Source organism: Hipposideros armiger, unplaced genomic scaffold (assembly GCF_001890085.2).
Source record: "Hipposideros armiger isolate ML-2016 unplaced genomic scaffold, ASM189008v1 scaffold_266, whole genome shotgun sequence".
In the NCBI taxonomy this organism is placed as follows: Eukaryota; Metazoa; Chordata; class Mammalia; order Chiroptera; family Hipposideridae; genus Hipposideros; species Hipposideros armiger.
The window spans coordinates 630,526-655,597 of NW_017731616.1; the positions used below are offsets into that span (position 1 = coordinate 630,526).

The 25,072-nt window shown below is 41.3% G+C and overlaps 1 protein-coding gene and 1 pseudogene across 1 annotated transcript in view; both read left to right on the top strand.

The window, feature by feature from the left end:
* Nucleotides 1–25,072, top strand: part of MYO3B (myosin IIIB) — a 443,683-nt gene that overhangs the window by 122,509 nt on the left and 296,102 nt on the right. The window contains exon 8 of the mRNA XM_019656795.1: nt 11,119–11,184. Within this exon, the coding sequence (XP_019512340.1) occupies nt 11,119–11,184 (66 nt within the window). The remainder of the gene's footprint in view (nt 1–11,118; nt 11,185–25,072) is intronic.
* On the top strand, nt 11,493–17,771 carry LOC109390384 (putative 60S ribosomal protein L39-like 5; annotated as a pseudogene).

Sequence of the window (25,072 nt, forward strand, 5' to 3'; positions counted from 1 at the left end):
TCTCTCTCTCTCTCTCTCTCTCTCTCTCTCTCTCTCTCTCTCTCTCTGTCTCTCTCTCTCACACACACACACCCATCTCATAGGCCTGGGGTACCTGCCATGGGGAACACAATGTAATCTTGAGATTCTGAGATGACACTTGAAACAGAGTCTTGCTGGGCTGGAAAGCCAGGGGACGTGAACATCTTGTCACTAACGATAGTTAATGATTAAGAATGGGTTTATTATGAGCTGTGTGATTTGATGTGGTAAACTTTCATTTTAATAGTTAAAGCTTAATATTGCGAATGGTGTTATTTAAGGGACAGGATCAAATCAGGTTATTAAGAAGCAGAATCAAAGGCATCAAAAAGCTTAAAATTTAATTACAAAAATCTTTGCTTTTCTCCTCATGGCTTTTAGTAGTTTCTTCAGTTATTGTGGAATAAATTATCATGAGCATTAATTTTAAAACCTCTACTTTTTAAGACAGTGGTGATCTAAGGGTGAGATACGACTTTGGTTCATTTTGTTTTTGTGATGTGGTTCAGGACATGCTACGCCCAAGTTTGGGATCTTGACATATTGAACATTTCAAGCTGAAGGATTTTGAGAAATGCCATGTGCTAGAAGGACTTTCTGACCTTCCTCTGAAACAGGTCATAAAACCCTCTTCTGAGAGGGGCCCTCTCTATACCCAGAGGAAAGGAGCATCCTTATCTCCAAAGACTGAGAGAATAAACACAGAGAAGAATCTGCATGAACAGGCCTTGCTAAGTTTCCAGCTTACCATGCTTAGCTCATAATCTTTGTCCTATCACATCTCTCCACAACTCTCCACTGTTCATCAAACTTAGCATAAAAACTCTCAGGTTTAACCATTTCTTTGGGTCTTCATTTCCTATGAAGCCTCTCGTGTCATGTAAAACTTATATTAAATAAAGTATGCTTTTATCTTGCTCATCTGTCCTTTGTTACAGAGTTTCCAATAGAGAACTTAAAGGCTAAAGGAAAAAAATATTTTTCCTCTCCTATATTCACTTCCTTCCAGATGCCTCTTCATCTAGTATTCTCCTTACAAACCTCTTCCTCTCCTTCTTTTTCCTACTTCAAAGGATTGACGCTGATTGACAGATGCCCTTATGGTGGATTTAGCATTTAGCGTTAATGTCTTTTCCAACCTGGACCTATGTTTTACATTTATGGAGGATGCGGAGTATAGAATTGTGATTCTGATTTCTGTGTCATCTTCATGTCTATTTTCTGATAGATTTTAAAGAAATATCTTCAACTATTTAATTTTTTCAAATTCCTCTTTAGCAGAAGTATAGCATATGTATATTTTGAATGAATCTTGGTCTGTGCCCCATATGTCAAAGTAATCACCCAGAGATACCCACCACTCGAACCAGGTAGGTGATTCTTGCAAGTGGCAGAATGGAACCCAGCAGCAGGGTTCAAAGCTTGACACTGGTGAAACTGAACAACTTTAAAGTTCCTCGTCATACTGTATTCTATGGAATGGTGACCCAGGGGCACTCTCACAACCTGCAGGGCCATTTGGTGGTCGCTTCTTCCTCTGCTCTGGAATTGCACACTGGGCCACCTCGAGAAGATGAGGCAATCAGTCAGTGTCTGGTCTCTCTGCATTTGAGTTATGTGGTAGGATCCTAAATGTTCATCGACAAGAAGTGTTTGCCACCTAAGAAATGTTTCAAAAGTTTGAAATCACTTGTATGATATGCGGCACGTGTAAACCATTTTAGCCTTCTTTCTAATAGTGAAAAAAAAAATAGAAGCCACCTGAATATCCACCAGTGGGTGAACGGCTAAACAAACCAAGGTGTGCCCATGTTGTGGAATACTATTTATATCTGAAGTCTGAAGTTGGCATGGCGTGACCTTTAAACTATGTTATTGAATGGAAAAAATTAGTACCATGACACTTATGTGAAGCATGTAACCCCATTTCACCTGTCCCCAACTATAAATATATTATAAAACCTAGTATATTATAAAATTTCTGTTGTATTTATAGCACAGCAAAACAGTATATATATTACACATTTATAGAAAATATTTTTAAATGCATATAAAAAGGTCTGAGAGCATACAAGTCATACTGATAAGGGGAAGCAACTGAGATTGGGGGTGGTAGTGAAGAGGAATTTTGCTTTTGTTTTCTATCTTCCTGTATTGGGGAATTTTTTACATTGAAATGGAATCATGTATTACAAATAAATATTAACATTTTAAAAATAATTAATTTTGAACAGTTAAGACGTGACTTAGGGAGAAACACAACTTTGGCTGAAGCTGGGTGATAATAATGAGGGAAGAGACACAGGCACACACCTAACCATTCAACCTTGTTAATGAATCTACCAGTTTGATCAGAATGGCAGCCCTGTTGCTGTGCTTAATACTCTCAGAATGCTTAATTGTGCTCAAATGTCTTGCTTTTTTTCTGTTATGAGTAAGTAAATAGAATAATTTTTTAACACACTTGTTTACATAACTGCAATGATTATTTATTAATTATTACCCCTCAGTCTTTATATCTCTTCTCTATATTTCACCTATCCTTCCCTAACACCCTCTTCCCGTCACCAACTGGTTTATGTCCTCTCTGTTTAGGATCTGCCTTGAAACTCACAACTTCCCGAAAGCTGTTCTTAATTAACTCAGCCTCATTGAGAAATCTTTTACTTAGCACTTCCTTGGTGAAGGTGCTTTTTAATGTTTGAGGACTTCATTTTGCATCTTCTGGAGATGTTGTTTGCTAATTGGCTTTCTGTCATATTTTGCATATATGTTCTCTTAATTCATCTTCCAAAGCAATGGACGCTTCATGACATAAAACATAGAAAACAGTGAGGTGTATGGACATTGGAGACAGAAATGCCTGAGTTTAAAACCTGACTCTTCTCCTTTTTGTTGGATGTTTTTAGGAATATTTCTTGTTTTAAGCTTATTTTCCCAACCTGTGAAACTGGAATAAGAATTCCTATTTAGGGCCAGCTGAGTGGCTCAGTTGGCTAAGAGCTCGCTCAAGAGTGCGAGCTCTGAGCAACAGTGGTTCAAGCTCCAACCGAGCTAAGCTGCCGTTAAGCTGCCCCTGAGCTGCCAACAGGTGGCAGGATGGCTCAGCTGAAAAAAAAAAAGAATTCCTATTTAAAATGCTCAACCTCACTAATCATTAGAGAGATGCAAATAAAAACCACAATGAACTACCACTTCACTCCGGTCAGAATGGCTATCATCAATAAATCAACAAACAACAAATGCTGGCGAGGTTGTAGGGAAAAGGCAACCCTGGTGCACTGTTGGTGGGACTGCAGATTGATGCAGCCACTATGGAAATCAGTATGGAGGTATTTAAAAAAACTGGAAATGGAACTACCTTATGACCCAGCAATTCTACTCTTAGGTATTTATCCAGAAAAACCCAAGACATTAATCCAAAAAAATATATGCACCCCATTGTTCATTGTGGTGCTATTCACAATAGCCAAGACTTGAAACAACCGAAATGCCCATTGGTAGATGACTGGATTAAGAAACTATGGTACATTTACACAAAGGAGTATTACTCAGCTATAAAGAAGAAGGAAATTGTAGCATTTGCAACGATATGTATGTACCTAGAGAACATTATGCTAAGTGAAATAAGTCAGTCAGAGAAAGACAAATACCATATGATCTCACTTATATGTGGAATCTAAAAAACTGAATAAATGAGAAATGTAAACAGAAATAGTCTCAAAGACACAGAGGAAAAACTGAGGGTTGCTAGTTGGGAGGGGGTGGGGATGAAGGAGAAGGGGAAGGGATGAGACAATACAAATTGGTAACTACAATATGGCCTCAGGGATAGAAAAGACAGTCTGGGGAATATAATCAATAATGTTGTAAATATTTTTTAGGGGGCCAGATGGAATCATGTCTTGTTAGGGAGACCATTTCATATCGGTGTAGAGGCCTGACCACCGCACTGTATTTCTGAAGCTGATGTTGAATAATATTGTATGTCAACTATAATTATATATACATATAGTCACGGGATGTGGAGTAGAGTGTGGGAATGGAGTCAATGGAATTGTAATAGATAAGTATGATATCAGGGGTGGGAGGGCAGTGGATGGGGGGAGGGGAGTTGTTACTTTGTGAGGGGTGAAAAGGATAACTATTGCATTGTTCTGTACACATGAAACTAATAATAAAAAAAATTAAAAACAAAAGCTTAAAAAAATTCCTATTTCATGGGACTGTTGTGATGTTCCAATGACCTATATGTGAAGCACTTTGCATGAAGCTTGGTGGTAGTAAGCACTCATCATGTGATAGTTCTTGGTATTGGTCCTCTTCTATAGCCAACCCACTCTACGTGTGTATCTAATGGCCCTGACATCAGATAATTACCATAATGAGCTTTAAAGTCATGATTTAGTTATTCATTTTGGTCTGATATAGTTAGGGACCTGGGAACATTTGGGGTTCAAAGTAGAGAAATGAGGCTTATATATTGTCAAGTCCAACTCAAGTCACCACCTAAGCAGACTCTTTTGTTCCTCAAACCCCACTTGCTGTGAATAATTTAGTCAGAATTTGCTCATATACAAAGGAGCTTTTCCATATTTGTCTATTTTATGTTACTTTGGGGACCAAGTCATGTTTTGTCCTGGCATCATTTCTTGGCTTACTTACAATATATGTATGTTTGTATGCCTTCATTCATGTTGTCATTCAGCAAAAATTGGCTAAGTACTGCTGTGCTGGGTACTAAAGTTACATACGAAGTATGAATAAAAGCCTGTGAGGTGGACAAATTGGGGAGAGCACACTAAACTGAAGGTAGAGCATGTGCAAAGGCCCTGCGGCATGAAAGAACAGGACCTGCTCTAGGAGCTGTAAGTTCTGTGCAGTACAGCACTGAAGCATTAGGTGAACATGGGGAAGTGGTTTGAGATGAGATTAGGTAAATGAGCAGGCAAGGCCATTTGTATTTCATGTAAAAGCATTGATATTTATCATGCTGGCTGTGTGGATCCCCTGAAAAATTTTAAGCAAGGAAATAACAGTATCAGGTTTGTATGTTATAAGTAAACGCTAGCTGCCAAGTGCAAGGTGGATTACAGAGAGATGAGGATAGAGGGAATAAAACAAGGAGGCTACTGGAGTAGTGTGGGTATGAGATGATAAGTGACTGAACTAGGATATGAAAGAGGGGCTGGAGTATTAAGAAAGGAATTTAAGAAGTAGAATTTATAGGACTTGGTGCTTGATTGATGTATTAATTTTCGATTGCTGTCACAACAAGTTACCACAAATTTAGCATTTTAAAGCAGCATAGATTTATTATCTTACAGTTCTGTAGGTTAGAAATCTGACATGAGTCTCACTGGGCTAAAATCAGGATGTCAGCAAGGCTGCACCCCTTTCTGGAGGCTCTAGTGGAGAATTGGTTTCCTTGCTCATTCAGGGTTATTGGCAGAATTCACATTCTTGCATTTGTAGAATTGAGGTACCCATTTCCTTGCTGGATATCAGCCAAGGCCCATTCCCATCTCCCAGAGCCCATGTGCATTCCTTGGCTCCCTTACCCCGTCTTCCAGCAATGGTGGGTAGAATCCCTTTCACACTGCCTCTTCGGCTTTCTTTCTGCTTCTGTCTTCTGCTTTAAAGGACTTGACATTAAGTTGAGCCTATCCAGATAATCCAAGGAAATCCTCCATCTCCGGGCCTTTAACTTCAGTCATATCAGCAAAGTCCCTTTTGCCATGGGAGGTAGCGCGTCCATAAGTTCTGGGCATTAGAATGTGGACTTCTTTGGGGAGCCATGATTCTGACTTCTCCAACTGGATTGTGGGGTTGAAGGAGAGGATAGAACCCAAGTTTCTGACTTCAGCAGCCAGATGGATGCAGCTTTAGGGGAGGAAGATGAGTTTGGTTTTGAACATGCTGGCCTTAAGGTGCTCCTGGGAAATCAACATGGGACACTCTCATAAGTAGTTCGACGCACCAGCCAAAAGGCAGAGGAGAAATCAAGGCAGGAGATACAGACCAGGAAGCCTTCGACATATAGTGAGCCCTCAGGGAATGTGTGGAACGGGGGGAGAATAGGGCTCAGACCAGAATGCTGGAGCCAGGAATATTCTGGGTGCTCCACAGGGAGAAGTACTCACAAAAGGAACAGTGGAATAACCTACCTGGTCTCCCATCACAGGGTCTCCGTTTCTTGAGGTACGTTTCTTCCTTTCTACTCTACCTGGCCTAATTTCTCCTCATTCCCTGGTTTTCTGCCTACTTGTAGTTTCTGCTTTCTAAAACTTCATCTCACACGTTGTGCTCTGTGGCCCCTCCCATCTGCTTCATCATCATGATCGCTCAGCTTCACCTTTCATTACTAAACTGCCTGATTGTCTTGTTTTTTTCAGTTCAAGGTAAGGAAAAAGAAAACCTTCTAAAGAGACTTGGATTGACCCAGCTTATTTTAAGTCATGCTGTAGTCACCAAATCGAATTAGGATTGGCTGCTTGGAAGCCAGGCTCCCACCTTGGTCCATTCAGCTGCTTCTCTATTGCAGGAACTAACATGAATTCAATTTGACTGTTCAGCAAATCATTTTCTTCTGCAGAGGCTTTGGAGGAAGAAGGTTAACTTTATCTCCATCATATTTGCTGGGCCCAGGATTATGATGTCAAAAATGGGTATATGATAGGTTCAGGGCTCTCTTCACTATCCTCCTTTGCTTCCTGCCTTATGTAACCCAAATCTTATCTGTGTGCAGGGGATCTTTATAGAAATCGAATTCTGGGTCCAAAGCACAGGGATAAAATCCAGGCAGGGAAAACTCAAATCTGATGTAGTCCTTTTCCTTCACTGACTAATATCTTTCCTACGTTGCCTTGGTATGTTTATACACATTATCCAAATGAGAGCTTGTTATTCAGATGCATGGGTCTTCCAGCCACTCACCATTCATACATCCTGCAGGCTCTCAGCATCCATACACATAAGCAAGTGATGCCTACCTGTCTCTCAATCACGGCTATGCACCGGCTCTCCCATTATACCTAATATGAAGCATCTCACCTCCTTTTAGAAAGAGACCCCCCTAGGCAGGGTTGCAGCTTGCATCTGTAGTTTTGAGAGGAGCCAAAAGGTACCATTGTTACTATTTGGTGCTTTTCTTGGATGGCGAGAGAACTAGAATTTATATTGCCAGTGCAAACAATGTGCTGTAAAGCCTTCCGATTCCTTTAAGTTTTTATTACACACAGATAATAATCTTTCGCAAGATCTCAATTTACTGAACCTAAGTATGATGGATGGACTCCAGGAAAGGCAGGGCACCTACAAGGTCAAATGAGCTTCTCTGAAACAAATTCCTATGATGCCAAGCTTCAAAGAAGATGTTTCCTGAGTGGGGTTCATGTGAGGCCATCAGGGATTGGTAGTGGCCTGGATGAGTGGCGAGCTGCTGCTGTTCTCTGTGCCCTGCTGCAGAGGTTCAGGCCAGCACATACAAGGTAGTCCCTGCCCATAGTTCCTGTTAAGAAACAGACTGAAAACAGGAAGGTACAGTGTTTTCTACACGAGAGTGGACACGTGCCATCCATCTCTCCAGTGGACTCTTGCCAGCTTGTTCTCTAATTGCGGCAGAGGCCTGTCCCTCCATGCTCAGCTTACCAATGTCAAGCCTACTAGGTTCGTTTTAATCAAGTCTGTACATTCTGTCTACAAGTGACTTGTTGGAAATGGTTACCTGCCTTGGGGGTAAATTAAGTCTATTAGACAGCAAATTGCTTAAGTAGCTCTTCTCCATGGAACTGGCCTCAGTGAGAACAAAGTGAACAGAAAACATAACAGCAAGGAAAGTTCAAGTGCTGGAATGGGCTGTAGAGGTAATCTAGGACAACGTGCTCACTGAGAGATGCCACACTGAGGCCCACAGAGGTGAGCTGGGAGAACATGTGGATATAGAACCTCAAACAGCTTGAGCCAATAAAAACAGGTCTACTTGGGCCAGCCAAGTGGTGCGTTGGTTAGGAGTTGGCTTGGGATGCCAGCTCTGAGCATCAGGGCCCCAATTCGGATCCCACATGGGGGGCAGTGATGCTGCGCCCTCTACAGCTAAGATGGTGAACAATAGCTCGACCTGAAGCTGGGCTGCCATGAGTCACCAGCGACGGTGTAGACTGCAGTGCGGCTGGCTGGCAGTGAGCCTTCGTGAGCTGCCATGAGCCGCCATGAGCAGCTGTCCAAAGGCTGGTGACCAATCTGCCTCAGCCAGGTCGAGCGCAATGATAATATCAACATGGGCCAGTGAAGCAACGTCCTCCACAACTAGACTGAAGAACAAAAGGACAGCAACTTGTCTGTTCCCCTTGTCTGATTCCCCAACGCTGTTCCCCTCCCCCAATTCCCCGGTGAAATCTTTAAAAACAAAATAAACCAAACAAAAACACAGGTCTGCCTAACTAGTATTGAAGCAGAAGTTATATGGTGGGACTTTTATTATTTAAGAAATGCTAGGGAAAAAATGAAGGCAAATGTTGTTACCTGGAATGAATAAGACAAAGAGGCAGCCTCCAGAATCACTGAAGGGCAACCTTCAACTGCTACTCTTTCTAGCTGGGTACACAGATCATTTGCCTTTGCATCTTTGAGTCAGATGATATGAAGGATAATTAAATTCCTATGCAGAACAGGGAAATCATATACTTCTCTCACCATTTTTCCAACCCATCTCGTCCTTGCCTCCTGCCCTCTCACCAGACCTGAAAGATTCATAGAGTCTAGCGCCCCGAAATTACTCACATTCTTTGACTCTATCAGATATTTTTTATACTTCTGTGACTTGGTACATGTTGTATCCTAAGCCTGAAATGGCTTCTCTCTCCTCCTGTCTTGAAAAATCCAACCTAATCTTCAGGGGTCAGCTCAAGTTCATCTTCTTTATAAAGTCTCCTGGGACTCCCCACATTGGGTAAATTGCCCCCTTAATTATGCTCCCACATAATTTTGTGCTTCTATTATATCACTTATCAAATTGTTCTAATCATGTGATAGGATAATACTTTGAAATATTTTTGGCTCAATTAGGATTAATTGCATATAACAGTGGCTTAAAGAAGATGGAAATTTATTTCTCTACCCTGTGAAGGAAAACTGGGGGAAAGCAGTCTACAGCTGGTATGGCTGCTTCGCAATGTTATCAGGAATCCGGCTTCCTATCTTCTTTGCTATACTCAGCTCATAGCTTTCATTTTCAAGTTCGCCTCATATCCAAAATGGCTACTCAAGCTCCAGCCATTATATCCATCCTCCAGGAAGCAGAGAGGGGGAAGAAAAAAGATGGCATGTCTCCTCTCTTTTAAGAAGACTTTCTGAAAACACCACAGAACAATATTCTATATCATTGCCCAGAAGTTAGTCACATGGCCACATCTAGCTACAAGGAGCTCAGGAAAATGTTGCCTTTACATGGCAGCATGATGCCAGAATAAAAATTGTATAATAAGAAATGAGATGAGAATGGGTATTGAGAGGCAACTTGCAATCACAGTATCTGATAGAGTTTTTATATCTGGTTATTCTTACTGCTTCCCATTTTTCTACCTATTGAAGCTGAACAATCTATGGCTTTAGGAGGCAGTTAGAACCCAGGTGAAAAACAAGGATCACATATAATGGGTTCAAAATTTACAGTCATAATTCATGTGGGCAGAAATGTAACTTCCTTCATTTACTGAACTTGACTTGCCCACAAGTCCCTATTTCCATTGATGGCTAGAAAAAAAAAGTATCAATTAAAGGTGTGGGTGTGCAAAAAAAAATAACGTTCCTCCCACCTTCTAAGTTCTTCTAGCTGGGCTAATAATCACATTAACAGAGACATAGTAATAGGAGAAAATGTCCAAAATTTATTATAGATGTACATGTGGGGTGCTATAAGAATAGGAGACCCAAAGGAGGCACTGAGCAGTGAAGGTGTATATGCAATTCTGGACAAAGGAGAGTGGGGCTAGGGGTCTGGGATTTTAAAGGGAAAGCAGGTCTAACTTACAGGTAGATGAGAAAGCAAACAAGTGGTAAACAAATTCTTGCTGAGCCACCCGGAAGCAACTGGACACAGAGGAAGTTCAACAAGCAGGCTTTGATAGATTTCTCCCTGTCTGCCATGTTTCGTTTATGTTATGGTGCTAAGGCTCCCTTCCTTGAAGCAGATTTTTCTATCTGAATTCCTTTAGGTAGGTAAAGGGGGGAGAATCAAGGGTTCCTTCTGAGTCTTTCATTTCTTAATAACCAGCTCAAAATCAATATCCCAAAAGGCATATTTTGGGTTGGCGAAAATTTAGTTCCCCTCAAAGGCAATGTCACTTTTGTTTTAAAATTGAATCCCTTTGGGTAGATATTCAGTCAAATTTAGAGCCTTTCCCTTTCTCGTTTTCTTGCCCTCTCACTAGGAAGTGATGACCATAGAGTCTTTCTGCAGTTCTCTGGTTCTCTTGGACCTCCGATAGTTAGTTATGCTAGATGTTTGTCTTCCCTCTCTACCCAGGGACCTCTTGGGGTCTGGAACATTGTCTTAGCTCTTTTGCTTTCTCCAGTGCCTATTGCAGAAGTTAACATATAGGAAATAACTTAAAATGTGACCAATGAATTTATGAGTACGAGTATACTTTAAATGCATCACATAATTCATTCAAATGGTAGCATAATGATCTGAAAATCCTGCAGAATTAAAAGTCTATTTCTCTAAAGCCCCTAGCATTAAGTTTATAGCTTTCTGATGGCACTAATAATATTGCACTCTCAGTTATAGTGGTTGTGTGCTTGCCTCACCCCTTGTCAGAGTGTCCGCCCCTGAGAAATGCTCCTAACTCATGTAACCCTCACAGGTCCTACAGAAAGCCATGGACATAGTAGGCCCTGATTCAATGAAAATGAAGGACTAAATGAATATGGGTTGATACTTTATAATTCACCACTAATGAATGATTCCCACTTGGGAAGAAACAGAATAGATTTTATCAGTTATTTTTAATGGTATCTGTAAACAAGTTGATGTTTTGTCCTTAACTGAAGACTTTTTTTTTCTTTTGTAAGAAAAAAATTGCTTTTGTTTTTCAGAAATCCTCCACCTACTTTACTTCACCCGGAAAAATGGTGTGAAGAATTCAACCACTTTATTTCACAGTGAGTATTTCTTCCACTGAAAATTGCTTATCCAGCAAGGTCTTCAACAGTGATTGGAGAAATCCAAGTTATGGGATTTACTTGGCATTAGAAGTTGATATGCCTTCTAGCACCTTATGACACAGAATGTGTTCCAGTAAATGACAGGAGATGGCTCCGCAGGATTTAAAAAATAAGGAGTTCCATTTGACTCTTAGCTATAATCATCCTCCTTATCATATGGGTCACATTTATCTGAGAATCTACTCTGTTCCCGAGGCAAATATTGCCAAATCTTGCCCACACAAGAACCACAGAGGAAGTAGGAGATGGCAGCCTTCAACAGAGGTTTTGCAGCTTGGAAGTTGGGCTTTGCCCTAGGATCCATGGTGTAGGACCAGGGCTTTGGTTCCCAAGGTGATTAAGGGGTCATAGTAGGATCTCAGGTCTGAGGCATAGGGGTGAAGAGCCCCAGCCAGGGCTTCACATGTGGAGAACAAGATGAAAACCCAACTGATGGGTGATGCACTTGGTGCGGGCTATGTTATTGGGAACTAGGCAAGACTGAATGAAACTAAGACAGGAGCAAAACCCACAAAAACACCAGTGGAGTGATGATGCAGTGCTGGGAACATGAACTTTTGGTCAGGCCCCTGACAAAGGACTGTATTGGGTCCAAGTCTAGAGAAGATGTTGGAGGGGACTCTGGAGGGGACTATGTGACCCCAAGCCAGGAGCTGGTGAACTGTGGAGGCAGGAATTTAGACCAGGCATTACAAGCCATATCTAGGCACAGGAGCAGGGAAGAGGTACCCTCAGTGTCTAGTATATCAAACAAGGTGTTCAGAGATCATGGAAGGAGAAAAGAAGTGACTAAGCTGCAGGAAGCAGGAAAGGGTCAACACAAACTTCTCGAACATGTGCTTGCACAAAGAGGCAGGGCATTGAAGCAAAATAAGTCTCTTGATCTTCCTTAATCAATCACAGTACAGATCAACAATCCCTAATCCACAATTCCAAACTCCAAAAAGCTCTGAAAAATGAAAGTTTTTTGTACTTGAGTCATTTAGCTGCAAGCCCTGACCTTATGTGAACTGGTTTGGTGGCAACACATGACCTAAAGTGAAGTGGGGTTATTTATAGTCATTATTTATCTCACTCCGTGTGAATATTCATGTGAATTGCTGCAGATGTATTAATGTGTTTGATTATAACGTGCTGTCCCAGATCCTGCTGGGGGAGGTTACATAACATACAGTAAATGGACTGGTTTACTTTTCTAAAATTTGATAAAATTCTGAATTCCAAAACATATTTGTCCCCAAGGGTTTTGTATAAAGAGCACTTCATTTCCATTTCAAATGTAACATACTTCAAGGTCCCTGAAAGTGTTTGCTTGTCCAATCCCTCCTGGATTTGTGCCATCTTCCTCAGGAGAGAGGAGCAGTAAGGAACTCCAAGAACTCTACCAAGCAAGGCCATGTTGAAATGTGACCATAAAGTTCAAGGCGAGGGATGCAGGGCATTTCCTTGCCCCTGCTGCCCCCACTCTGATGTTCCTGCAATGACTGCAGAACGCAGTAGTCACAAGTCAAGGGTGGTGATGTTGGGCAATGTTGAGAAGAACAACAGATGCAGCAGGAGGAATGATGCTCACAGAGGAGCAGGGGAAGAGCCATTTCCTGAGATTTGGGACCCTAAGGAGGAAGGGGAGGGAACTGGAGAGCTAAAGACACCTTGGTAGCTGGGAACACATTTCAGATCAGCCCAGGGAGAGAGAGTCAGTGGCTAAGGTTCCAGTGATTTTGCTGGCGATGGCTGGATACAGTTTTCCTTTTCATTCTGTTGCTACATGCAGATGCCCTTGATTGACCTTCTCTAAACTGTTGACCTAGAAAAACCCATTATATATTCACAAATACGCTTTCCTATACCAAGCTCTTATGATGCCTCTAAAATGTGACTTGACTCATCAAAGTTTGGCTTTTGCATACTTTTTAAAAAATATGTTTGTGTTCTTAAACTAAGCATGGTCTTGCTTGAATGGATTTGGGAATAAAGGTACATCATTGAAGATGGGGTTGGGACTTAAAGGGTTAAATACAATATAGACATCCCTCCCAACCACTGATTTGTGTGTGTGTGTGTGTGTGTGTGTGTGTGGCAAATCCCATACCCATTTAAATCTGCTTATGTTTTCCTCAACTCTGAGAATTCCAGATGCACTCATTCTGAGTTGCTTTAGACTTAGAAAGGTCTTGATACTAGAATGGAGGACTAAACACAGAAAACAATTGTTCAAACTGCAGGGGAGGGAGTGACTGAAAAGGTTCTAATGAACAAAGGAAGGTAAATAAAAAGTAAGTGACTGTGTGCTTTACTACAAATTTAAGATACGGAAAAATGTCATCAATCTTCTGTTTATTTAATGAGTTGGTTTTTTGGTTTTATTAATGAAAATATACATGGTACTTGTTCATAGATTCTTTCCTGACATCAGCCACCCAATCCTATTTTCCCCATAATATCTTAGATGTCTCAACCGTGAATTCTCCTTTTACCTAATTTTTGGCACTATAGAGATTAGGGACTAATTATTTTACTTCATATTTTTAGGTAGAAACCTTCCCACTATTCTCAAATGATATCCTTTGGTTTCATAGATGAGCCTACTTTCCCTAAGGTGCCATTGCTCAGCCTACCAAATGCAATTTCACATTACTATTTCATTCTATTTATTCAAATCTCTAATTAAATATAAACAATGATACTCACTGGGTTAGAAATGTCTATTTAAAGAGATAGTCTTGGTTTGCTTTTATACTCACCTTGCTCATATTGGGAGGGAAAAGGAAGAAGGATGGAGAATTAAGGCCTTCGGATTATAAACTTCATTATTGGTGGGGCTGAGATGGGGAAGATGATTATCTGGTAATTTCAGGAAAAGTGTTTTTAACCTGAATTATCCAGATAATTGCTTCACTTCCTCTTGTAGACTGAGCTGTGGTGCATTGTATTAAAGTAAACTAAACTATTTCTCTGTAAAGGATAAGCAGGACTAAAAATTCTTTAACAGCTTTGAAATCTTCCAATCCTCTGTCTCCATATGACTGCTGCACCACAGCACAGTTATACAATGGTTTCTGTTCTTCTTGGTTCATAGTAGTCACCACTCATCGAAGGACCTGTGTGGCTTCTCATTGATTGCTACAGTGGTCTGACAGGATTGGCCTGGCTGCAGCCTAATGATTATAGTTGTGTAGACAGAGGACAGGGCTTAAGCGTGTGTGTGTGTGTGTGTGTGTGTGTGTGTGTGTGTGTGTGTGTGTGTGTGTGTGTGTAAGGGGAGGAGAAGAGGAGTGGGGGAGAAAATGTGTGGGTGGGGAGGGGTAACATAAGGGCTGGGATGTAACAATGTTTTTCAGATTTTTTTCAAGCCTCCTTAATTCAGAGACAGTAGGAGAGATTTTAAGGTCTGAAATCCTATTAGAAAACCTGTGTGGGGGTTCAAAAAAAACTGAAGAAATATTAGCCTGTTTGGTCTGAACCTTTGGTCATTAGTGATAATTGACTCATTTATATGTGTTAGTTATGCATTTGTCTAGGCATGACTTCTGACAGCTTAGTTATGATAAATTAAATATGATGCTCATATAAATTCTGCACTGCTTTTTATCCATATGCTAGGACCCTGCCCAACGTTTTTCTGTCACTTCTGTAATGTGTGGTTTAGCTTTGTAGCTATTTCATTATCAGTCCTTTCCCCTGTGGCTAAAGCTATTTGCATAACAAGTTTATCTGGTTCAAGTCCCAGCCAGACTTCTGTTTTGTCAGGAGGCTAGGTTCAGAAGTAGCCTTTTGATAAGATAACAATAATTTTCCTTTGCCAAATTCACCTTCCTTTTAATGGATGTCACTTCTTTTTTTAAGTTCAAACTAATTTCAGGTCTTTGGACTAAAGTACAGAAAAATGCTTTCCAACCATTGGCCAAAAGTGATCCTTGAATTTTGCCTCTAAAACTTCTGGGTTTTTTTTTATTAGGAATTAGATTTAGGACTTCATCATAACTGATTCTTGATCTGATTAGACAATAAAGACGGATTTCTCTTAGTTAAGGACAAAGTCATCAAGAGCACTATGGTTTGTCTCTCAGATTTGGACTTAGTGATGACTTGAACTATATGGACACATGGACACACACACGGACGGACACACACACACACACACACACACACACACACACACACTTTCCTGGGTTGGCTGACTTGACTAAATGTGCACGTGGGTCTATTTCCCAGGGTGGGCATTGTGCTGGAGCCCTGCCACTCATTCATGAAATGTTGAGGTGGCCTTTCCTATCCCTCCAAATGACATTCAAATAGCTACAGGCAGTTGCACTGAATGTTAATAAGGTGAGATAGATGACTTTGAGCTACAAAACTACTAAAACTAATGGACATTTGCCTAAATGTATTCCTTAAAAATTGAAACGCAGACCTAGAACATTTGCTTTTTTTTTTAAGCCTGAATGTTTATAAAGGTAACCATTTGGTGGTGGTTGTTTCCTTGACATTACCTTCAAGACAACAATTCTCAGCTCTTCACCATTCTCCATTTTGTGTTTCAAGGCAGCTTAATTTGACATGGATTTATAATGTCCATGAGCAAACACACTTGGAATGATAAATATTCCAACTCAGTGATTGATTAAGTTCCACAGATATTTTTGGCTTTTTAAGTCCTGTTGGAGTCTCAGGTGGCCATGCAAAGGGTTAATACTTCCTAGAGTAGAAGGATACAATAACCTTTATTTACATTACTTCACAAATTGGTGATTTTAATTAAAATGAGCAGGGGTATCTCCAGTGACAGACTCACTCCAATTTAGATTTATTTAGCCAATGATTAGCTATTATGGGTTCTTGAATTAATTAGCATCTCGAGCTACAGGGAGTTAGTGAATTAATAAAAATTCATGGAGAAGCTTAAAAAAATTCTAATTTAAAAACCCTCAAATTCTCCTCACCCCCTCAACATATATTGATCAATACACTTATAAATGTAACCCAACATTTTTCTCATTTTGAAAAACTGGAATTTTTTTTTTCATTTGCATGAGAACAAATAAAGCTGTGTGTTTCAAGGTTATTTCTCCCTGAAGGGCATCTAATTTACATTACCTAATAGGTCATCTAAAGACACCAAGGGCCTGGTTTGATCTCACTTATACCCCGCTTATAAACTCAGCCAATAAAATCTGATTTTCTCAAGGTGTGAACCGAGTGGCTCAGTGTGACTTAAAGTTTGAAACACAGTGCGTTGTCTACCATATGCCTGGAATACACTCTTGTCCTATGAACCTTGGCAATGAGGGTTTGAGCCTCATTCAAAATAAGTAGAAGGCATAGTAAAGTGGGTAATCCAGACTCTAGTCAGCATATTTATTTCCCAAGAAATGCTGGGTTTAGATTTTGTGAGAAACCAGATCTGTACCATACTCTTATATGTCATGGGCTTCACATTATTAGTGTTTGTAGCACATCGTTAGGTGACTTTTAGATAGGGTTAATCTAAATGATATTCTGTACCATTTACCCTATACTGACTTGCCTGCCTTCCTTCCTTCCTTCCTTCCTTCCTTCTTTGTTCCTTCCTTCCCTTCTTCCTTTTCTTCCTTCCTTCCTTTCTTTCTTTCTTTCTTTCTTTCTTTCTTTCTTTCTTTCTTTCTTTCCTTCTTTCTTTCAAAATCATACTTGAAATTCATAATGTAAATCAGAAAGAGTCTACAGTTGAGGTAAACAGCAGTGATTGTGAGCTCTGCATTATCTGTGTGTCCATGCACAAAGTGTGCAGTGGGACAGGGGGAGGTGGGTGTAGGGGTGTGTGGCTCACATATCTGCCCACAGCTTGTCCCTTTTCTCCCTCCCCAGAGGGCCATCTGACTCATCATCAAGAAGAGGCAGCCGTGGAAGAGAAGCAACCCTGGGGAAGATATTTAACCTCCCTGAGCGTTGGTCCTCATTTGTCAAATTGGGACTGAGAAGACCTATCTCATAGGGTTACTGTAAAGATTAAATTATATAATGTTTATGTAGAACCTGGAAAATAATAACAATTAACATGTAGCTCATACTCATTCAAGGTTCTGTTCTCTACACATCATATAATTTAATCTTCATAATCCTATGAGACAGTTCTAATATTATCTGCATTTTATAGAAATTGAGGTAGAAATAGGCCAAGAGTCCCAAATATCTAATAAGGGGTGGAGCTGGGATTTGAACCCCAGAAGACTTGCTTCTGTGTTCATGCTCAGCAAGCAGAGTTATTATTTTTATTATCCTTTGCATTTGGTTCATACCACTATTCTGACACTGCTTTTGAAAGTGTCACTGGCTCTCCCTCCTTTTCTCCGTCATCATGGTGTGTGCATTTGACTCTGTTCCTTGCTATGCCTCCTCATGAGACTTTCAGAATCAAGCAATTCCTGGCCAAGAAACGAAGACAGAATTGTCCCATTCCCCAATGAATTCAGATGAAAACTTGTAATGAAATCAGGTACAACTGCAAGAGGGGACATTAGGACAGTACTAAGCTGGGTCTATAGGAATCACACATGAGATGACATGCATATTTATATGCCGTATCAAACTCACTAGCATCTTATCATATCTAGTAGAAACCATTACCACTGTCTGGCCAGGTGGACATGTTTTATTAGGAAAATTATTTTTCTCTTTGTTTCTGTACTTCTGCACTAGTAGGTTCAGTAATAAATATAGAGGGTGCCAAGAAAATGTATATACACTTTAAGAAAGGAAAAAACTGTATTAAAATTGTAATACTCATTATATACCAATAACAAAAGATGAGTACAAGTCATGTGTATACATTTTTCTGGCACCCCAGGTATATGAGACCTTTTGTTCAGAAAAAAAAGAGCAGCTGTCAATGACCTTCTTATCCTTGACACCCCTGGAATAATTCAATCTGCTATCCACCTTCTCTTTATTTAGACTTTATAACTCATTGACTTTCATAGCTCAGGAAACACACACACACACACACACACACACACACACACACACACACACGCTCACACACACTGTTTTCCACTGCTTTCTCAAGAGTAACACCCCACCCCCTCCAACTCAACCTGAGAGAATTGTCTCCAACAGGAGTCAAAACGGAAGCAACACCTGGAGCAGACTTACCTTCACTTCTTCACTAACAGTCCTACCTCTCCTACCTATCCCCGGTCACATGTTGTCCAGGCTGGTCACTCTGTCTGCGTTCAGCCTGCCACAGGTTTCTCCATGGGGAAGGAGCAGTGGCTCAGGAAATGGAAACCAGGACCCTGGGAGGCAGAACCCACAGTGCTTGGCAGCTAACTGTGGGAGGAGACACGTGCTATAGAGAGGGAAGTGTTAAACACAACTCTAGTGTTTTAAGCAAGGGGAAAGGTCTTTTTAGAGAATATATGTGGTAGAAATTAAAAGCACAGGATCTGAACTCAGGTTGTGTCCTAGCACTGCGACTTAGAATTTTGACCTTGAACAAGTTACTTAACCTTTCTAAGGTCAATTTTCTTGTCTATAAAATGGGAGTGCTAATACTTATAACCACTTGGGGTTAAGGTCAAGTCGGCTGTGTTAGAAAATTCCAAATAAGAGTGGCTTAAACAAGGTAGATTTTTATTTTCCTCTCACATAAAATATAAGCTGGGAGTTAGGCCATGCATGTCTGCAGGGCACATGGCAGCTACCCAGTTTCTTGCCCTGGTGCTGCCCCATTTAGCGTGATTTCCATTCCCAAGGGCACCTCATGAGCCAAGATGGCTGCTATAACCCCAACAATTACATGCTTATTACAGGCAGATGGAAGGGGAGAAAAATGAAAGTTTCCTTATTTTAAGAAGACTTCCTAGCAATTTCATACAACATGTCATTAGCTATAACTTAATCACATGGCCACACCTAACTACAAAGGAAGCTAAGAAATGTAGTTTTCTGATGACAGCCATGGGCCCAGGTCAGTACCAGGGCTCTATCCCTAGGTATAATGGAGAGTGCAAAGACAAGTAGCAGTCTGCAATCATACTATTTTATAGAGTGTTGCAAGAATTAAGTGAGATAAAGCCTGAGGGCTCAACAAATATGAGTGATAGTGGTAGATTTTGTAACCCAGGGAAATATGCGAGTCAGGAAGCAGGGCCAGTGGTGCCCGCAGGGTGATGAGTCACAACAGAAGTGAATCTTGAGGAAGGGCAGTTGTGATCCCCAGCAGGGCTGATCTGTGGCCTGGGAGAAATGGGCAAAGTAAGGTGAAGGTTGAAGCATGGAGCGGCCAGGTCGACACCCCTCCTGGGTCTTCTCCCAAGAGCTGTGATGCTCTTCTGGTTCGATGCTAAGCTCCCAGGTCCTGCCTGCTCTTCCATTCCCTGACCATTATAGTTTCCACTGTGGGATTTCCACAGGCTCTGGTGCAGAAGGAAATCTGGCTCTGGGTCAATAGAATTTTAATTAAAAAATGGAAATGAAGGCTCATGTCACCAGTACTAACTTCTTCCAGCCCACTGATGATTACTGGCAGGGATAAAAATAACAGACATAGCCCTTTGGCACCAATGAGGAAAGGGCTGTTGTTGCTTTATTTTTAATGGATTCAAAATTAATAACAGCAAGTTTAAATATATCTCATTTTGATGTGTATGTGTGGATTCCATTGACCGCCAGTATTTTAATTTGGACTTTCCAAAGGTCATCAAAGGCACGATCTAGCTATCATACCAGATTAATGAGTGAAGGGAGAAAAAAATCCCATAATTTATTTTTGATGTGAAGGACTATTGAATGTTTTCTTGAAATAATTTTATTTAAAAGGCTTTAGTGAATAATGGGAACTCCTGTCCTTAAGAGAGGCCCGAAGTTTAAGCCCTTAGACTCAAGCCGTGTTCCTCATGCATATACAGAAAGCCTGGCTTCGATCACTCCATGTTGTGTTGAATTATGTCCCCTGAAACTTCATATGTTGAAGTTCTAACCCTCAGTATCTCAGAATGTGACCTTATTTAGAGACAGGGTCATTGTAGATGTAATTAGTTAAAATGAGGTCATACGAGAAAATTTGGACACACACACACACACACACACACACACACACACACACACAGAAAGAGAGAGAGAGAATATATCATGTGAAGATTGGACTTATGCTGCTATAAGCCAAGGAACTACCAGAAGCTAGAAGTGGGGGCCTAGAGTAGATCCTTCCCTTGCACCTTCAGAGAGAGCTCAGCCCTACCAATCTTGAGTCTTGATCTCAGACTTCTGGCCTTCAGAACTGTGAGACAATATCTGTTGTTTAAGCCACTCAGATTGGGGTATTTTGTTACAGCAGCCCTAGGAAACTAATACAGTCCAGGACTTGATGGTTACATCGCCTTAAGTCATTTGATCTCTCTAAGCCTCCAGTTCCTACGCTGTGGGTGAGAAGAGCAATGTCCACCTATCTACTAGTGAGGACCAAGTGTAAAATCCTTTAAATATGGTACATCATCACCCGATGTCAAGTATTAGTATTACACCACAAAGTCATGGTGTAGCTGTTCCTCCCTCCCTCCCTCCCTCCCTCCCTCCCTCTTCCCTTTCCTTCTTCTTTTTTTTTAAATTTAAATATGTTTCAAATGTTAAGAGTTTATGTTCAATTCTTCCTCCCAAGCCTACCCCCCAATAGTAAAAGAGGGATATTTCTATAATTATCAATGGTTTTTGGCCTTTATTGAGGACTTCAGGAACCAGTACACTCTGCTCTAAGATTTCTTGGTCACGTGTGCTTCTCTGAGAAGAACACATTGCACTAGAAATTGGTAAATGTGTGTCATCTTATATCCCAACACCGACCCCCTGCTCACCTTCCTAGAATGTTGTGTTAGAAGGATTCTGGGGCTGGACCCAGGATGGAGGATGCTGATCACTTAGTAACACTTGATTTGCTACGTATCTGAACTGGGGTAGCTTATACCTTTGTGGGCTTAGAGTTCACATATCTTTTTAACTATGACCCAGCTCTCTGCTATATGAAAATCTTTGTACATGGAAAAACTCATATAGCCAAGGAAAGCAAAGAAAGCTTACACTCAGCTAAATCAGGTGTAGCCTAGAAGATATCTAAGAGTTAAAGTAAAAGAAGTTAAATAAATTTGGGGTTGTTTGTGTGAGGAATTGTTGGTTCGCCACCTTCTGGGAAGTTCCCTGAGTGGAATCTGAAACTGCCCCAAGGTTACAGCCTTGAGAATGTGGTATTGAGACTATCTGGATGGTATACATGACTGAACTCAAGCCTCTTATATAAACTTTTAAGATTTGGTAGGCAGGTAGGGAAAACTACTCCTCTTGAGGCAGCCCAACACAAGCTTCATCAGTAAGTTCCCGCTTGTTAAACCTGCCACCTACAGTCTGGAGTGGTCTGCCTTTCTACAGTCTCCCCCTGCCCTCAAGTATCCTTGGAGCATCTTCCTGGACTAGGGAAGGCAAGCGGAACACACATTCAATGACGGGATAGGGAATGGGGAGCCTCCACTTGCCTGAGTCCAACTCATGGGTTAAATGGTGATCATGTCTTCTTGAGGACCTACCCCAACAAGAGTACAGATAACAACACCAGTATGACTTATTTAAAGCTTACTTATTAAAGCTACGTGTCAGGGCCGGCCGAGTGCCGCGATGGTTAAGAGCTGGCTTGGGACGCCAGAGAGCCCTTGTTCAGATCCCACATATGAGGGCTAGTGACACTGCCCTCTACAGCTAAGATGCTGAACAACAGCTCAACTTGGAGCTGGGCTGCCATGAGTCGCCAGCAATGGCGTAGGCTGCAGCCCCTGCTGCAGTGAGTGGTCATGGGCTACCATGTGTAGCCAGCAGCCGCTGTGAGTGGCCGTCCAGAAGCCGGCGACTGATCTGCCTCACCTGGGAAGAGCGCAATGATGGTGACAACTTGGGCCAGTGAAGCAACGTCCTCCACAACTAGACTGAAGAACAAAAGGACAGCAACTTGTCTGTTCCCCTTCCCCCAATTCCCCAGCGCTGTTCCCATCCCAGTTCCCCAATTTAAAAATCTTAAAAAAATAAATAAGTAAATAAAGCTACATGTCAGACACAGTGAAATGCACTTCATTTGTATTAGTTCAGTAACTCCTCCTGCTGCCTAAGGAGGCAGGTTACTACTCAGACGGGAAGCTGAGCTTCTTAAAAGTTAAGTGACTATCCTGAGGTCTCACAGCTAGACCTGCTAGAAAATGGCAGAACTGGAATTTAAACCCAGGTCTGCATCGTAGTCCAACATCTCTTCTGAGGCTCATGATGCTGCGAGTGTGTGTGTGAGTGTGTGTGTGTGTGTGTGTGTGTGTGTCATTGAGGTGAGATTCACATAACGTAATATTAACCATTTTAGGGTGAATAGTTCACTGGCATTCAGAACATTCACAATGTTGTGCAACCACTACTTCTATCTAGTTCCAAAACATTTGAATCACCCCAAAGGAAGCCCAATACCCATTAAGCAGTTATTCTCTATTCCCCTCTTCCCTCCAGCCTCTGGAAAATGCTAATCTATTTTCTGTCTCTTCTCCCCCTATAAATTTACATATTCTGGATATTTTATATAAGTGGGATCATAGTGGAATTTGTGTTTATCTCCTTTCACTTAGTATAATATTTTGCGGTTCATCCATGTTGTAGTATGTATCAGTACTTCAATCTTTTTTATGGCTGAATAATACTGTGTGGATGTTTTTGAGAGAGAATGTCAGCAGCCACCCCACCACCCTCCTCCACCTGGAGATATGAAGAGGACCCAAGTCTAGCTGCTCATATAGCTCCTTCAGTTTTCCCTGTTAGTCCCTGCATGGGTGACAAAGCTGTTGAGATACTAGGGTGTTCTCCCTTCTTCTCCCCCTAAACCCACACAAATAAGGAGTGTTTGGACATGGTCTTTTGCCTTCCTTGCTGTCCAGGGCCAAAGCACCCAGAGGCTCTAGATGTGGGAGCACTGACTGTAGCCTAGGATATGTGGTTTCCCCAATCTGCTCCCAACTTAGGGCAGTAGTTTTGTTATTTGGCTTCTTTGAGGTGTCCAGAGTATCCTATTGTACATGTCTCTAGCATTCCTGGGTTATGATTCAGCTCTGTGCTGCAACTAGAGCAACAGCTTACATATTACTCTCTCTGGTTCTATAACTTTGGTTATTGTAGACCATCTTCCACAAAACAGTCAGCATGATCTTTCTAAAACCCCAAACTGATCAAGTCATGCCCTACTCACAAACATGCTGCAGCTCTTCATTGCTTACAAGGATGCACCAAAATTATTTAGCACAAGGTCATTTGGGATCTGGACTCTATCTCTGTGCAGAACATTCTCTCCTCCATATTTCCTGCACATTCTAGCAAAATTGAGTAAGTGGGACTTCCTCTGACTCCTGTCAGCATGGTGCTTTATATGGACTTTCATAATAAGAAGGGGAGCAGGTCAAGCCATTCTGAAATTATTTGTTTGTCTCCTCACTTAAACTGTGAGTTCCTTGAGAGCAGAGAATGTATCTTTTCAGCTTTGTATCCCTAATGCCAGGCATAGTTCTTGGCACATGGCAGGAACTCAGTAAACATCAGTTCCTTTTGAAGAGCCAAGAATTCTAGAGAGGAGGTGATAGCCTCAAAATAATACCCAGTATATGATGGACCTGGTTAGCCATTAGATGTTAGGATGCATGATCTTTGGACAATCTCTTCTGACCTCAAGCATAGTGTTAAGGAAGGGAATGAGGGGTGGGAAAAGTGACCAAACGCTTTCCCCAAACACCTTCTTTCCCAAAGCAAAAGTAAAATTTTAACTGTCAGAAACATTATAGGATTGTTAAAAGTGAATGATGACAGCTATATAGTTAGCTGTGGATTCTTTTTTGGTTACATATATGAAAATGATATCAAAACAAATCCTCCCTGGCAATTTCAGTGGTTATTCCTCTCCAACAGACTCTGCTTATTTCTCTTCCCTGACCCTCCCGTCCCCTCCTCACCCCACTTCCCTATTTCCTACCATTACCTCCTCCACCATCTGGTTCAGAAGTTTAGGGAAAAGTTGAAGAGAAGCCATTTCTGAACCCAGGATTAAGTAAGAGAAACAGTTATTTTGTATGGCTCATGATGTTTCAGAACCACGGTCAGTGACACGACAGGCTACAGAGCTGGCAATTTCCTTCTAATGTAAACATTGCCTAGCCAAAGCTGCCGTAGGGGAATATGGGGGTGTAGTAGGTGAAAATCAAGGTGTGGGAGAGTTTGAGGCCTGTGACCTAAACTTTGCATCCTCCCTATAAAGTAAGCAGAGGTACTTAGTACAGGTGTTAACTTTGGTCATATACATTAACAACTTAACACCTTCTTCATTAAAGAAAAGTAATTTAGGAGAGTGGTAAGCAGAAGATTTTATTGGATAAATTTGAAATTAAAGGATTTTTTGCCTTTAGATGCAAGAGATTTTCTGTCAAGGGGGCTCTTTAAGTTTATATTTTTCCAAACACCTAACAGTGACAGGCCACATATAAGAATAAGCCAAAACTAGGGAAGGAAGAACTCAGAATGGAAAAAAAGTGCAAAGAACTCAGTTGCACTGAAGTCATGGGTCTGCTGTGATCAGAAGCAAGCAGTGGAGGCTGGGAGTTTGGCTCTTGTGAATAAGAGGATTAAAGGGGGGGGCCAGACGAGAGTCTCGTTGGTTAAGAGCTGGCTTGGGAGCACGGGCTCTGAGCAGCAGGGCCACCAGTTTGGATCCCACATGGGCCAGTAATGCTGCGCCTTCTACAGCTAAAATGGTGAACAACAGCTTAGCCTGGAGCTGGGCTGTCGTGAG